This window comes from Rhinolophus sinicus, chromosome 10 (assembly GCF_057876585.1).
Source record: "Rhinolophus sinicus isolate RSI-liver-muscle chromosome 10, RSI-T2T, whole genome shotgun sequence".
In the NCBI taxonomy this organism is placed as follows: domain Eukaryota; kingdom Metazoa; phylum Chordata; class Mammalia; order Chiroptera; family Rhinolophidae; genus Rhinolophus; species Rhinolophus sinicus.
The window spans coordinates 14,436,749-14,452,111 of record NC_142510.1 but is presented as its reverse complement, the minus strand read 5'-3'; the positions used below and the strand labels follow the sequence as shown (position 1 = coordinate 14,452,111).

The following is a 15,363-nucleotide window of genomic DNA, read 5'->3' as shown; positions in this document are numbered from 1 at the left end:
CAAACGCAAATTCACAGACGCCCATTTTTAGAGCATCAAAACACTCAAGGGCAGGCGTGACCATTGGGAAACGGGTTCTCGGGCACTTTGGATATAAAGCACTGCCTTCTTAATGGGCGCACCCCCACTCCACCTGCCACCCCAGGACTCCACCTTAGGAGAAACAGTCAGGCAAGTGGGGAAAGCTGTGTGCAAAGGATGACTTGCAAAACATCTCACCACAGGGCAGTGGTTCTTTAAATCACAGTGAATCCACATCCACACAGGGATGCACGCCTGGCCCGCAGAGCCCCAAACCCACTTCACCCCCAGCCCAGTGCCTCCGAGAGCTGGACCCTTGGCGGGTCCTTCCTGCACAGTGTTAAGGGCAGTCGTGGGAGCCTCGCAGCAGCAGTGACGAGAACAGGATGCCGGCTCCCTCAGGGGGCCCCCTCTCGCGTCCCCATGCACTGCGCCTGCATTTCGAAAGCGGGCACTGCTTGCGCCTCTACGTTCTTACCAAGGGTTTCCACTGGCCTGCTTCTCCAGCAATAACCTCTTCTCATCTTCGGAAAACTGTAAGTCCAGTTCAAAAGAATTAGTGTCCAGGTCATGGATGTACTGCTCGATGTTGCTGCCCGCCCTCTGCGGCGGACCCGCGTCCGAGGCAGACAGGGAGTGGGAGGAAGACGACGACGACACTTGCATGCAGCCGAACTGGCTCAGGAGATTGTCATACTGCACAGAGAGGAGGGAAACGTGCGATCAGAGCCCTCATTTTCCCTCGAGTGCGCCGGTGCAGACACACTCGGACCGGCCTACACCAGCAGGCTCACAGCCCAAGGCCCCCATGGGAGACGAGCACGGAGCCCAGCCCGCTCTGCTTCTCCCATAAGTGCGGGCATTTCTCCTGCACGGGACGCTGGCCACTGAACCAGGGCAGAGCCTCCTTCTGAGGGGACATCAGAACATGCTCACCCCCGAGAGGGGCTAACCCTCAGTCTCCATCTCTGGGAAGGGGAGACCTCTGCAAGCCCCCGTGCTGCCCACCTGACGGAGTTGGGAAGCCTTCTGGGAAAAGGAGAAAGGGGGCACGTGCGCCCCGGAGGACCGCTCTCCTGGGTGCAGAGGCCGGGGCAAGACTGCGAGCTCAGAACCCTCCTCCTTGGGCCCCGTGCTCCTATGTTTCTGAGTCTGTGGGTGTCATTACATATTCCCATTTGACTGTGTTCAATTAAAAAAAAATACTCTTTTTAATCCCAGCAAAGACAAATTAAGCTTGAGATAGACAAAGCTGCCTGTTTTTCTGGAGAAATCTATGTAGCACTGGCGACACAGCAAATGGAATGACTCACAAATGTACCAAACAAGCAGGTGCGTGCACCCACACACTCCTGGGCCGCGGAACGGGCCCCGGAGGCCCGGACAAGAGCTGGGAGGAGCAGGCACCCTGGACAGTGTGCCCCTCGCCCTCCACAGCTGTGGGCCCCACACCTGAGTCACGCCACAGCTAACGACAAGGGAAAAGAAACGAAGTCACGGGCAACAGGTGCGATGAGAGCGCAGCACATCCCTCCGGGTCCCCGGTGCCTCCAGAGGGAGGCCCCCCCTGCAGAGCAGGTACCCACCCTCCTCACCTGCTGCCTGGGCCCTTCTCCCGTGAGCTTGCACAGCTGACAGCAGCCTCAGCCGCATCCTGGCTACGAGGTGGGAGTGACCCCAGGACACTTCTGCAGCCCCTCCATCTAAGGCCTTGTTCTGGCACATTCTCTGCTTACTCTCTGCACAGGGTCTCAGTTTCCAGAGGCTTCCACGAGCCTCCCTGGCTATCTCACCGAGCCCATGAAGCCAAGGAGATGGCTGTTACCCTTACCCCCATTTCTGAAACGGGGAAATGAGGCTCAGACTGGCCCAAGGTCACACCCCAATGGCCAACACTGAATTCAGAATTGGTCCTCTGCGTCTTTCCAACACAGGAGCTGCCTTGCTCCCAGGGCGGAGCTGCTGACTAACCACCATGGCCACTGCTTGCTGAGCGAGTCCTGTCTTGGGGGCTCCATTTACTGATTCCTAGGGAAAGCCCCAGACGCTGTCTCTGCATTCTACTCTCCTCCCCTCAGCAGCACCCAGTAGGACAGACCTGACCACAGCACAAAACCCGACCCAGAAAGGAGGTGTGACAAGGGGTGGCACTGGGCTGGAGTGGAGGAAACGCCTGACTGCTGGCCCAACACCGAACCTTCCCCAGGAGCGTCACACCTGGGCCGGCCCACTCGGAACCCAGCCACCAGCACCAGCAGCTACGGGTGGGGGTTTAGGGGTGCAGACGAGAACGGGGTGCCTGTCCTCTTCATTGCCTGAATACAGGCAGTGTCTGCTCCTTGCACCAGAGGCAAATTCTTTTCAATTCTGAGTATCTCCAAGACACCAGACTCTCAGCCTCCTGGATGACACGTCGTCCTCCGTGACACACTCCACAGGAAGGGAGCGCCTCCTGAGAAGGCTCCCTCTGTAGCTGACACCTTTCCAGGCTCACTAAACTGCCCTGGAGGCTGGTGGAGGGAGCTCTGCTTGAATCGTTTCCAAGGCTTTCAAACCACACAGCCGTTAAAGCTGAGGATGAGCCATCTAACAAAAAGCAAGCTGTTAACACGTGGAGCCGGTTTTCAGATGGTCACGCTGAGTACTGATGCCCGCGCTCGCCACAGTGAAGGTGATGAGACAGCAGAGGGCCTGCATGACACTCAGCTGTGCTGCACACGCATGCACACAAACACGCACACACACTACATGCAGCCGAGCTCCCAAGCACTGAGATCCCAGGTGGCTCCGTCAGAGCTCGGCCAGCAGAGCGTGCTCTTCCCGGGGATCCCCCTGCCAAAGGCACCGGAGACCCGAACCCGCTCCTGCTGGCTGAGCCCTGTGCAACCTGCCGTGTTGGCTGCGGACGGTCCCAGCCACTGCGACAGGGAAGCAGGTCAGGCTCCCTTCCAGTCTGGGCACAAAGGACATTTTAGGACAAGCAAAGAGGACGTGAACAGCAGGTAGGAGACACAGGGAGCCTTGATCTCTGAGCGGTGATACCACTAGTAATTTTAACTTGGCTTCGGATGCCTCTCAGATAAAATCTAGAACTCCCACATCAACTAAAGTGGAACTCTACACGTGACAAGTGGTTAGAATAAGCCAGAATGACAGCAATCAAACCAAAAAAATGGACTATCAGTCGTAAAATGCCTGAAATCCTAGTTAAACAGGTACTGGGGTCGGGTGAGGGGCGATGAGGGGAGTACAGGTGCCCGCGTGTGGGTGACTGACGGTGGGTGGATGGTGCACGCAGCTCCTACTCCTTGGGCCACCTCCACATGCCTCGCATTTTCCATAAGAACAGTTTAAAGAACAAAGTGTATTGAGACCCCACCTCTGAGGTCATGGTGGTGACCACAGCTTCCCAGACGCCTGGGCGCTGCGCCCCTCGGGCCTGTACCAGTCCCTGCTTCTGCCAGCCACTAAAAGCCAACAGTCACAGTGTCCACCCTCAATGCCATGTCCCCCAAAAGTTCAAAGCAGCAGCACCCTGGCCTTCTCTGGGAAAGATCAGAATGTCTTCAGACACCTGAGTACAAAGGTCCAATCGAGCCGAAGACAGATGCCCGCCGGGAGACTCGGCGCCCACAAGCCCAGGGAGACAGGTGGAGGGTGCTGCTCCCCCAGGCTCCAGATGCTCCCACCCAACATCTGGCTCTAGTTCGACCCCTTTGGGCAAAAATTAACTAGAGGAAGTGAGAAACAGGGACTAGCCCACCCCAGGGCCTGGACACCTGCACTCGGGGAAGACAAGCAGACAGAAGCCTCTTTGGGCCCAGTGTCTGTGAGACTCGGGCTGGGGGGCCGCAGAGCATGCACCCACAACCAGGTTTCTGCTGGCTTCCCCTGAAGCCACGCCTCCCACGAAGCGGAGCCCCAGGGCCTACGGGGACAAACTCCCTGTGCACAGAGGAACCACTTTCACGCAGTGTGACAGGCAGAACTGCTCTGAGCATGGGTTGTTGTGACGTCTGCCAGCGCGCTTACGTTCCCGTAGCAGTCCTCGTCATCCTCCGACATGGCTGGTAAGTAGGCCGTGAGCTTCGGCGGCGTCTGATGGTGCAGATTCTCCCACGTGATGGACTCGAAGAACGGATGAGCCTTCAGAGGGCTGTACCCTTCCATTTCTTCACAGCCTAATCGCTTTGTGGCATCTAAAACCTTAAATGAAATCAAGACAAGTCAGTGTCACAGTTAAAATGTAACACTGACCCTCCCTAGCCCCCCACCCCAAACATTTTTGAGTAGTTCTTTTCAATTCTGAGTCTCTCCTGCAAAAAGAAAGGGCACGTGGCCCATCCTACCGCAGGCCAGGGACATACTGAGTCACCTTCTGGGGTTCCTTTCAATTCTCTAGGGTTTCTTTTCTGCCCCTTTCCCTCCCACAGGTGAAAAGGAATCACAACCTCAAAATTTAATGAACAGCAGCAAGTATTATTTCAAAATACACAGATGAAAATCCTAAAATAAGGAAACAATGAACGTAAGGGTTTTAACAGCAAAGAGAACAAAGAATTTGTCCGCACGGTAAACTCAGGTGGGGAGCAGAACACCTGTGTCTCCCACCAGCTCATGTCTCACAGGGCCCCACAGCTATCTCCTCTGGGGTTCGGCTGCGCTCCCCCGCCCCACAGGATCGAGCACACACCCACCGAGGGGACAGACACAGGACAGACAGGTGGCAAGAGGCTGACTGCACTGTTCTTCCCCAGGATCAAGTTAAGGGAAGGTCTAGAGCCAAAGACGCAGGGACGGGACACTGCAGGTTCTAGAGCATAAGCAAACTTACTTTTCCTGTGTACTGTTGCTACGTTATCTGCGCTGATCTTAACCTCATGGGGCTGACTCCAGAGTTGATACCCACAGATGTCACTAAGTAGGATTTAGAGCCACCTGCCATTGTAATATACCCCTTGTTCCAGCATCAGGTAACTTAAAATGCTATGTATGCTGATGAGCAAATGTAAAATGATACAGTAATTTCCTGTCTTATTAAGGTCAAGAATTAGGCACCTGGAAATTGAAAAGGGCTTCTAATGAGATAGGAGATACGAATCTCGCTACAATCAGTAACAACCCTCAAACTGCCTTTTATTAAACAGTTGCCTCCTGAAAAGCCCCTCTGACCCGCGGTTCACAGGGACTCAAGGTGTGGCTATCAGGTCATCTTACCAGAAGAAAATTCAAAGTATTTACCAAAAGTTTTTCCACAAGGTCTCTTGCCTTAGGGAAGAATTTTTCAGGAAAGTCATACTCCAACTTAATGATCTTCTGAAATATAAGATATTCGTTTCTGTAAAACAAGAGACACCATCATTCTGGGCAGGGTCACACAAACGTTCCCAGAAGAGAGCTGCACCCTTCCTGGGACAGTGGCTTCCTTCTCTCCCCACAGAGCTGCTGTGTTCATTAGAAGCATCGTGAAAGGCCCCTCCCCTTGGCCCAGCCCCCTCCCACTTCTCTGTCTGGCTGCTTCAATGGGCGGAGTGTGGGGTAGGGGTTGGGGGGTATCTCTTACCCGGCTCGGAATGGTGGCAGTCCTGCCACAAGCTGGTATATTATGCATCCAAGAGCCCAAAGGTCTGAACTTTAAGGAAGGGGAAAAACAAAAAAATGACATTTGTAAAATTTCAGGGACAAGCACAGTTCATTTCCGGCTCCTCTGTTCACACCCCCCGTTCAGCCTTCAACCTACTGCTCTCCTTTCAAAGCAGGTCAGCATGAGGGTGGGACCCTGCTCCGGGCCCTTCTCGAGGGGCCTCCTGGGAACCTGGGCCCAGAGGATACTGGCCACCCCTTCTTCCAGTGCCGGGAACGGGGGGTGGTACTGGGAGGGTGACTAGGAGCACGGGCAGGTCGGTACAGCTGAGCACAAACTCAGATTTCTCACAGCTCACTCAGTGTGCACCCCAAGGACACAGACACAGGTGCACAAGAACCAAGGGGACACATTAGACAATGCAGAGAATGTGCACCAAGCAAGCTTCCTCCTTCTCTTCTCGGACTCTCTGTGCAAAGCCCTGCCCCCTTTATAAACAGTTTAATTATATGTCTCAAAAGAAACACACTGCAGCTCTAAACTGCCCTGGGTCGTTTCCAGAGCCAGCTAGCTAGCTGGCAGGGACCCTGGAGGTGAGGGGAAGCTGCTCTCCTTGCCCTAGATAGCACTCCCTCTCGCAGCCTGCTCTCATCCATTCTGTCCCCGCAGTGCCATCTCGGAGCAGAGCTCACAGCTGACATCTACTTTGCATATTTGATTTCCTCTGCAGGTTTTGCACTCTATTCCCAGCTCAGGCCCCTCCCACCCCCATACCAGCAGCCTCTCCCCAGCCCTAAGAGTGTGCAGAGCTCAGGGTTGGCTGGATACAGTCTATTTCCAGAAGAGGCCCCAGCCTGTCATCTAGAAGATGAACTCGCAGGGCGTGGGGTGGAGATACCAGGCTGACTGCAGTGCGGGGCTTGGGGTGAAGGCTCCGTAACCCCAGCACTGCAGGCCCGGGTCAGATGAGGCTCTTGATGTGGGTTAGAAATGTAACCGATCAGATCTGAGTCACAACGCGCAGATGGAGGGCATTTTAAAAATGAATCTACATTCTGCCCAGTAACTAGTTTTTACACTTGGTTTTCTCTCTTCTTTAGTAAAAACAGGGAGCTGCACAGGCAAAACGCCGACGGCAAAGCACCAGCCTCTAGGTGCGGAAGTGGCCAGAGGATGGGCAGGGCTGTCTCTGTTGCTTTCCCAGGGTCAACCACGGGGGGGCGGGGGGGGGCCTGCTAGGGGCTCACTTTTTACCTCTGTGCATTACCTGAATGTTTTATCAGCAGGTAGCTTATCATTTAAAATGCTTTTTTAATATAATAAAAACGAAAGGGGGAGCCAGGGTGACATTTCTGGAAAGCAGCATGGACCAAGGATTTTAAATGCTGAGTTAGGCCTAGTCATTCTACTTCTTGCAGTCCAACAGAGGAACTAAGGGCAAATTTGGGGCAGCCCGGGCAACGCCTTGCAGGCGCCCGATGTGTCCCACTGGACAGGAAGGTGTGCCCCTTTGCCCCATAGCACAGGATATGCAGCACACAGTAGGCATACCGGACTGTGCGAGGAAACGACACTCGAGTTTGATAAATGGCAATAAATTTACATACTGGAAAACCATACAACTGTTAAAGGCATCTGCAAAGAATTTTAGTGACATGGGGTATGTTCCTTATATAACCTCAAGGAGCAGAATTCAAAACCGGCTATTCAGTATCACCTCGTTGTATAAAAATTACATAAACACACATAAAACCCATAGAAAAAAATAACTCAGAAGATATACCAACTCATTATCTGTCATTGTGACAGCTGGAGACTCTGAATGTTTTTTGTTTTTTTTATTCTCCATATTTTCTAAGAATTCTTTTCAATGAATTATTTTCTAAGAATCACTTTTCGAATCAGGAAAAAAATGCTTAACTATTTTTGAATAAATATCACGTTAAAAAAATGAAAAAGCTAGAAAAATACACGTGTCTCCCTCGCAGCCCTGCTACCTAACCCCCCCCACCCCCCCAGATAATCACTACTACCCGTTCCCTGTATGTCCTTCTAAGAGTTGTAAACCACAGACAAACGGAGCTGGGTAGACACTCTCCCTCTGGTTTTCACACAGAAGGTGACCGACCACTCTGTATCTCCCTTATCTCACTCGGTAGAGCTCGGAGACCTTCCCCCATCAGTGCTAACGAGCTGCCTCACCCTGTAAGTAAATCCCAACTGGACAAAAACCTAGTTCTTAGGCAGCAGTGACATAGACTTCAAGAATCTGCCCACCAGGGCCAGCCCAGTGGCTCAGGCGGTTAGAGCTCCGTGCTCCTAACTCCGAAGGCTGCCGGTTCGATTCCCACATGGGCCAGTGGGCTCTCACACAAGGTTGCCAGTTCAATTCCTCGAGTCCCACAAGGGATGGTGGGCTCTGCCCCCTGCAACTAAGATTGAACACCGCACCTTGAGCTGAGCTGCCACTGAGCTCCCAGATGGCTCAGTTGGTTGGAGCGCGTCCTCTCAACCACAAGGTTGCCGGTTTCGACTCCCGCAAGGGATGGTGGGCTGTGCCCCCTGCAACTAACAACAGCAACTGGACCTGGAGCTGAGCTGCGCCCTCCACAACTAAGACTGAAAGGACAACAACTTAACTTGGAAAAAAGTCCTGGAAGTACATACTGTTCCCCAATAAAGTCCTGTTCCCCTTCCCCAATGAAATCTTAAAAAAAAAAAAAGAAAAGAAAGAATCTGGCCACCAGCACTCACCACCAGAGGGGGGTGTCTCAGCCCAGGCACTGCGGCCACCGGGGGCCGACACGCTGTGGAGACATCTCAGCACCGCTGGATGCTAACAGCACGCTCTCCTTACCCCCAGCAAGCTGTGACACCAAAACCATGTCCAGACACAGCCAAATGTCCCCTGGGCGGTAGAACTGCCCCAGCTGGGAAGCTCTCATTTGCAACAGCTCAAGCCCATGGGAAGGGCTCAAAATCTGTTGACTGAATAAGGTTAAAAAAAAACAAAAAACCAAAAGAGCGCGGAGACCACTGAGCTGCCTGAGCTTAACCTTTCAGAGCACCCTTCCATTTTTCATCATGTTTGTGCCCTGTGGCTCCACCATCTACAGTTTCTAAAAAGCTGTCATGCTCAGAAACAGCTGCTGTCCCCAGAACCACTCACTCCAATGTCTCTGGCACGGTCTCTCTGCCCCGCTAAGGCAGCGGCCCCTTGCAGCCTGCAAGGCAAGACACTGACCCTGTGACCCTGTCAACTCAAGGGAAGGTGCCAGTGGGCCAAGGGCAGGAAGAATCCAAGGCAAAGCTTCAACCACAGAACCTGTCACTGCCTGGAACTGCTTCCCAAACTCTGAAACCCCAGATTCTACTGCCACCTCTCAGTATTCCACCTGCCTCACGCCCACCTGACAGCTCTCCAGACTTGTCCCCACTCCTGGCCATCGGTGCCCCCACGGTCTTTCCCTTCACTGCCCAGCTGCCTTGTTGCTGACCCTTCTCCACTCTCTAGACCTCTGCTCTTCTGAGGTCTAGAGCCTGCATCCTCTCCCGCCCCTGCATCCTCTGCAGCCCCCAAGGCCACTGCCAGGCCTGCCCCAGGTCTGAGCACCGAGCAGGGCTGGCGCGTGCTGACTGGGCCCCTGCTGGGAAATTGGCTCTGACCCTTCCCTCACACGCTGCCTTCTGGACCTTTTCCTGAAGTCTGCAGAGCCTGTTACACTGCACAGTTGACCTGAGGCCGCCGCCACTGCCAGGCTGCCAGGGTGGGAGGCAGCACCAAGGATCCCCAAGCTCCGGACACGGCAGAGCCTCAAGGAAATAATACAAACCTGTCCGCCACACTTCTTGCCACTGAATAGCTGTTCCTAAGGGAACAAGATCCAATCTCAAAGCATAAAGCAACCTCCGCCCCAGGAAGTACAAAATGTAACAATAAAGCAGCACACAGGTTATCAAAGGAAAGATACTACTGGTTAAAAAGTAAAAATGCTAACTTCTTCCACACTAGGCTTAGCTACGTAAAGGCCATGAAAGGCACTCTCTTAACTCTTATTAATTTCACATGAAAACCCGTACTAGCTACTTTAGAGAAAAGAAGATTATGGATCAGGAAAAAAAATTATGGATCAGAAAAAGAAAAAAGCAGGTTACCTTTTACAGGCCGATTTCTCTGTGAGCAGCTCTGGAGAAACATACTGGGCTGTTCCTACAAACGAGTTGGCCCTGGCTGATGAGAAGAGGGAAAAGGGGGAAAGGTCATGCTGAGACACAAAGCACGCACAATCGTGGACGTTCATTTACCAGAACGTCATGGCTGACACGCGTGTAACTGGACCTTTTTGTCAGCACAGCACTGGTTGGTCACTTGCAATTAGACGGCGCGATCCCAAACGCCTAACTTGTCCAGGACCCTCCCAGGGCGGGCTCAAAGGTCACTCGCTCAGTGACACCTGCCCTGACCCCCTCCCTGCCTCACGTTCTCCTGGCCCTTCTCACTGACACACTAGAGCTGCACTCACCCAGCATTCTGGCAGCTGGAGCATCTCGACGTGCCTGTGGCGCTTCAAACGCACGCAGACACCCAGCAAGCACACTGAACGTGCGCAGACGCAGGCTGTGCACACAGCAGGGATACCCTCTCCTTGTACCAAACTGCTCAGGGCGGACGGGGGCTGACAGGGGAATAAGACTCAGGGGTCCCAGCCGGGATGTCTGCAACATCCCACCGCCTCTGGTACTGACGGTGCGACTCAAGGGTCACCAAGTTCAACTGCAGCCCTGTGGGCTCGGTTGACAGCAGGACCCGCTGGACAGGCCCAACAGCAGAGAGAGGAGGCACTGACACCCACGTCACCCAGCGGCCCCGAACGACCTCGGAGGCTCATCAGGGCAGCCTGCCCCACACACCGGGCCTGAGGCATACCCCACGGGGCGTCCTCTGGCATCGGCAGCTCTCCTGGCCTGTCCCCAAGGCCAGAGGGGGCAGGATCAAGGACGGGGATTCCAGTGTAAGAGCCACCACTGTCTGAGAGCAAAGCAGTTCTCTAAGGAGCGTGTGAAATGCTGCATCACCTCCAACGAGTCCCTGGTGCAGCCCACGTCCCTCACAGCTACCTGCCTCCCACGACCTTCCACGCTGGCTGTGTGAGCAGCACTGTCTAACCCTCTCTCAGGGGCGGTTGGCAAGGCTCTGGTTTCGCTCAGACAGACCAGCCAAGGAGACTGGCGTTCCCATCAGCAGGTCCCAGCATGGCCCGGTCTCCCATCCCAGCCCGTCCCGTCCCCTCCGACCCCGCCCCACCCCCCAAGGCACACAGGAGAGACGACACCTGCTTTAACACCATTTTGTTCTGCACAGATCAGCCCCTTTGACCGAGCCTGACCACTCTGCAGGTCCAACTGTCCTTTCTCTCAGCGTCTTTAATACTCGGCTAGAAATTATTTGTCTCTGAGGACAAATTTTCCTGAACCAACCTGAAGTGTATTACGCCAGTACACCTACCGCTGAGAGGTCTTGGGCCCTTTGGAAACACTTCTGAAATCAGGCTGCACTAAAGACAGTGACATGTTCACCGACACACGTCAGCATTCCTCTAGGAGGGGTTCTCAGCTGTGAGACAACTGGGGACATCTAGCAATGTCTGGAGACACTTCTAGCTGCCACAACGGGGCAGGAAGGGGCTACTGCTGCCTAGTGGGTGGGAGTCAGGGATGCAGCTCACCCTCCTGCAGGGCATCAGACAGCCCCACAGCCAAGCATCCCCCAGCCCCAAATGTCCCCGGGACTCGGCTGGGAACCCCTGGGAGGCGACCGCACTCTCCAAGGCACGACCACCAGCCCCCTAAAGACACGGCCTGAACATGGCAGCGCAGCCAGCTCGGTCCGGGACATCCTGGAGAAGGACGAGCTGGGGAAGAGAGCACAGCTGAAAGGTTCTTCTCAAAACTGACCACCCGCTTCACATAGGTTCCAATCTGGGGGAAGAATACGTCTCTTCCCGCATGGACCGAAGACTCTGTGCTGGGCTTGGGCCTGACTCCGAAATAACGTGACAGGTTACAGCTACCTGTGATAAAACACGACAGACCCTGTGTTGTCTGTCTACAAAATCCTTTATAGTATACAGCTATAAATAACACACACGTGAATTAAAATGCAAAAGGCGCCCAGGGCCCACAGCCACACCAGGTCAGCATGCGATGGCAGCACTGAGACAGGCCCACCACATCCCTGCTCGCCATCCCCAGGCCGCCCGAAAGCCAGAGGGGCTCCCCGGCGGGGACTTCCTGGATGCTGGCTCAATGGCCTCCAAACGCAAGTGCCCAGGAAGAAACTGCAGACAAGGCCGATGTGATGGCTCCTCCCCACGTGTCCCCAGAGGCAGCCTCTGTCCTCGAGGCGGTATCCTGTGCACTGGAGCCTGAAACCAGCAGGAGCCCCCCGGGGGAGAGATGGGGGTCATGCCTCCTGCCCTCCCCCATGCTGTAACCCTCTCCCATCAGTGGCCCCCACCCAGACACGGGTCCCTCCCGCCTGCCCCCCGGGTTCCAGGGGCTCACAGTCCCCCTGGGGGATCAGCCCTGCTGCTTCCTCTGCCCTGCTGTCCACACCTGGTTCCCTTGGCGAGTTCCTCTCCTCTAAAGACCTCGAGGCTGCACACGCACCCTGCCAGGACCCCGGCTGATACTGCCAAGGACACTGGGCTGATTCATGAGAGAAAAAAAACCAACCAAGAGCCAAAACCAAACGAAACCATTCAACCACAAATGAATCAAAGAAATGCAAATGAAAACACCACAGCTTATCGAATCAGCAAAGATAGAAAAGAAGGAAAATTACACACAGTGTGGGCAAAGGTTTGAGACAGACACTCAGTGCTGCTGGTAGGGATACAAAACAGTGCAACAACTTTGGGGGGAGCCGTTTTCCAATAAGCACCAAAAGCCATAGAGAAGAGGCTTCCCCCCCAAGACCTGCACTTGACATTTCACTGCCTGAGCAGTTTCCATTCTTCGCAGTAATCACGCAGTTTCTGTGGTTTCTATCTTTTTACGCTATTATTACAAAGTTCTAGCAATGTGTTTTATATGGAAAGATGTATATTATGCCTAATTAAGTAGCTCAGGCTATCAAGCAGTGCACAGAGGTGGCTGTGCTTCTGAATGGATACACAACGCACACAACAAAGTGTAAAGGACAGACGCCCCCGCACGGCGGGGCTTTGAACAGTGACTCATGTCATTAGGACTGTGTTGTTCTCTGCTCTGGGGCAGCTTCTCGCCCATGACACCTGCTGCTTCCTGTGCCCAGGGGCCTGTGCCCACCTTCTTCAAGGCCAGATTCCAAGTCCCTGGGGATGGGCGAAGTCATCCCCTTTGGAAAGGAGCTTTGGTGAGTCGAGAGAGGAATGAGTCCTCTGGCGTGTGGAAAGGAATAGCACTGTCCTCAGAATGACATTCTAAAGGTACAAAATAAAATATACACAACTACAAATGGAAGTGTCAAAATATGAAAGTAATAACTGCGGGATGTAATCATATATCATTTTCTTTAACACGCTACATAAAATCTGGCAGCAGAGCTAACAATACAGTAATTCTGAACTGGTGATGAGCGTCAACAATAGATCAAGAATCTGTGACAACTGAAACAGGACACGAAAACACCTGTGATTTCTCCTGATGACACAGGTACTTGTTGCCTAACTTCACAATGGAAGGAAATGTTCTTTCACTGAAAGGTGAGTGAAAATAAGTAATTTCCTCCTCTCCAGCTCCAGGGCTGGCTGGCTTCTATCTATGACAGCAGGGTAAGAGCTGCAGAGAGAGCATTAGAAAAACCAGGGAGATAATCCAGTCACCTCCGCCTGGAAGCTCAGAGATTAAGACAAAGGTCAACCTTCTCCAGCTACTGGAAAACCAGGCCGAGAACCCACCGTTGGCCAACTTGACGTCCTCTGTGCCGCTGACCCCTCACCAGCAGGCCACGGTCAGGGGAAAGGAGAAGGGTCTCGGACTGGGTTTTCTGTGTGTGTGCTTCTCTTTTAAAAAAATTTTTTTTCTTGGGGGAGGGGGGATGTTGTCTCCACCCTCAACATGGTTCAAAGCAAGTGACCAGCATCGTGGGCCACAGACCATTCTGGCCACCGCAGATCTACAAGTCAGACTCTGAGGTGCCAGTGGGGACGTGGGGAGCCAGGAGGTCAGGAGACACCCCCACTCTTTTCGAGCCAGAAGTACAGACTGCTAGTGTCTCACCCATAAGCCCACATGCGAAGCACAGCAAACACTCCATAAAATGTGGTTACCTCTTGGACAGAAGACAAGAAAAATGAACACGGCAACACATAAAAAGGAGTCTGCACCATGACCAAATGGGATTTATCCCAGGAATACAAGGGTGATTCAACATATAGAGAACAGTCAACGCAGTACTGTTATCACATCCTCCGAATAAAGGACAAACCACACGATCACCTCAATAGATGCGGGAAAAACATCTAACAAAAAATTCAACACTCCTTCATGATAAAACTACATAAAACGAGGAACAAAAGGGAACTTCCTTAACCTGAGCAAGGCATCTGAAAGACACACAACGCACATCATACTCAATGGTGAAAGACTGACAGCTTTTCCCTAAGATCAGGAACAAGGCAAGGAAGCAGTTCTTACCATTTCTATTCATTGTAGTGGAGGTTCTACCAGGGCAATTAGGTAAGAAAATGAAACAATACGCCTCCAGATTAGAAAGGACGAAGTAAACTACTCTAATCACAGATAACATGATCTTGTATACACACATCAGCTGGATTTCTACACGCTTGCAATGAACACTCTGAAAATGAAATTAAGAAAATACTCTCTATAATGGCCTCAAAAATAAAATACTTACAAATAAATTTAACAAAAGTACAAAGCTTATATATACTGAAAAACTATACAAGGTTTTTGAAAGAAATTACAAAAGATCTAAATAAATAGAAAGACATCTCATGTTAGAGGGTCAGTAGACTTAATGTTAAGATGGCAATTCAGACGGTCCCCGACCTACAATGGTTTGACACGATATTTTGACTACGATGGCACAAAACCGTACTTCGAATTTTGATCTTTCCTGGGGCGAGTAAGATGAGGGACGCCAGGCAGAGAGCCACAGCTCCCAGGCAGGCACGTGACCCTGAGGGCACACAATGGATACTCTGCAGTGTACTGTGTAGCCAGCGCTTTTGGATGTTGTGTCCTAAGCACATTTAAGGTAGGCGAGGCTAAGCGCTTATGTGCAGTGGGCGAGGTATAGTCAATGTATTTTCGACTAATGATGGGTTTATCAGGACGTAAACCCACTGTTAAGTCAAGGAGCACGTCCCAAGCTGATCTATACCTTCAACACCGTTCCTGCCCAAATCCCAGCCGGCTTTTACTGAGGACAATGCTTTCAAGGTTCATCCAGGTTGTAGCACAGCATGTATCCACTCCATTCCTTTTCATGGCCGAATGATATCCCACTGCCTGGCTAGACCACGTTTTATCTCTTCATCAGCTGATGGACACTTAAGTTGCTTCTGCTTAAGGACTATTACAAATAAAGCTTTGGACATTCCTGTACAACTTTTTACGTGAACATGTTTCCAATTCTTTTGGATATATACTTAGAAGTAAACTGCTGAGTTATCAGGTCACTATGTTTAACTTCTGAGGAAGCGCCAGGCTAGTCTCCAAAGTGATTGCATCATTTGACCACGTCACCTGCA

At 52.5% G+C, this 15,363-nt stretch overlaps 1 protein-coding gene across 1 annotated transcript in view; it reads right to left on the bottom strand.

Annotated features, from left to right (window-relative positions):
• The window catches only part of PDPK1 (3-phosphoinositide dependent protein kinase 1), a 71,989-nt gene that overhangs the window by 16,518 nt on the left and 40,108 nt on the right, over positions 1–15,363 (bottom strand). The window contains exons 7-11 of the mRNA XM_019719724.3: positions 9,761–9,836; positions 5,585–5,653; positions 5,263–5,359; positions 4,054–4,227; positions 500–717 (exon numbers count right to left, since the gene is read on the bottom strand). Coding sequence (XP_019575283.1) covers positions 500–717; positions 4,054–4,227; positions 5,263–5,359; positions 5,585–5,653; positions 9,761–9,836 — 634 coding nt within the window. The remainder of the gene's footprint in view (positions 1–499; positions 718–4,053; positions 4,228–5,262; positions 5,360–5,584; positions 5,654–9,760; positions 9,837–15,363) is intronic.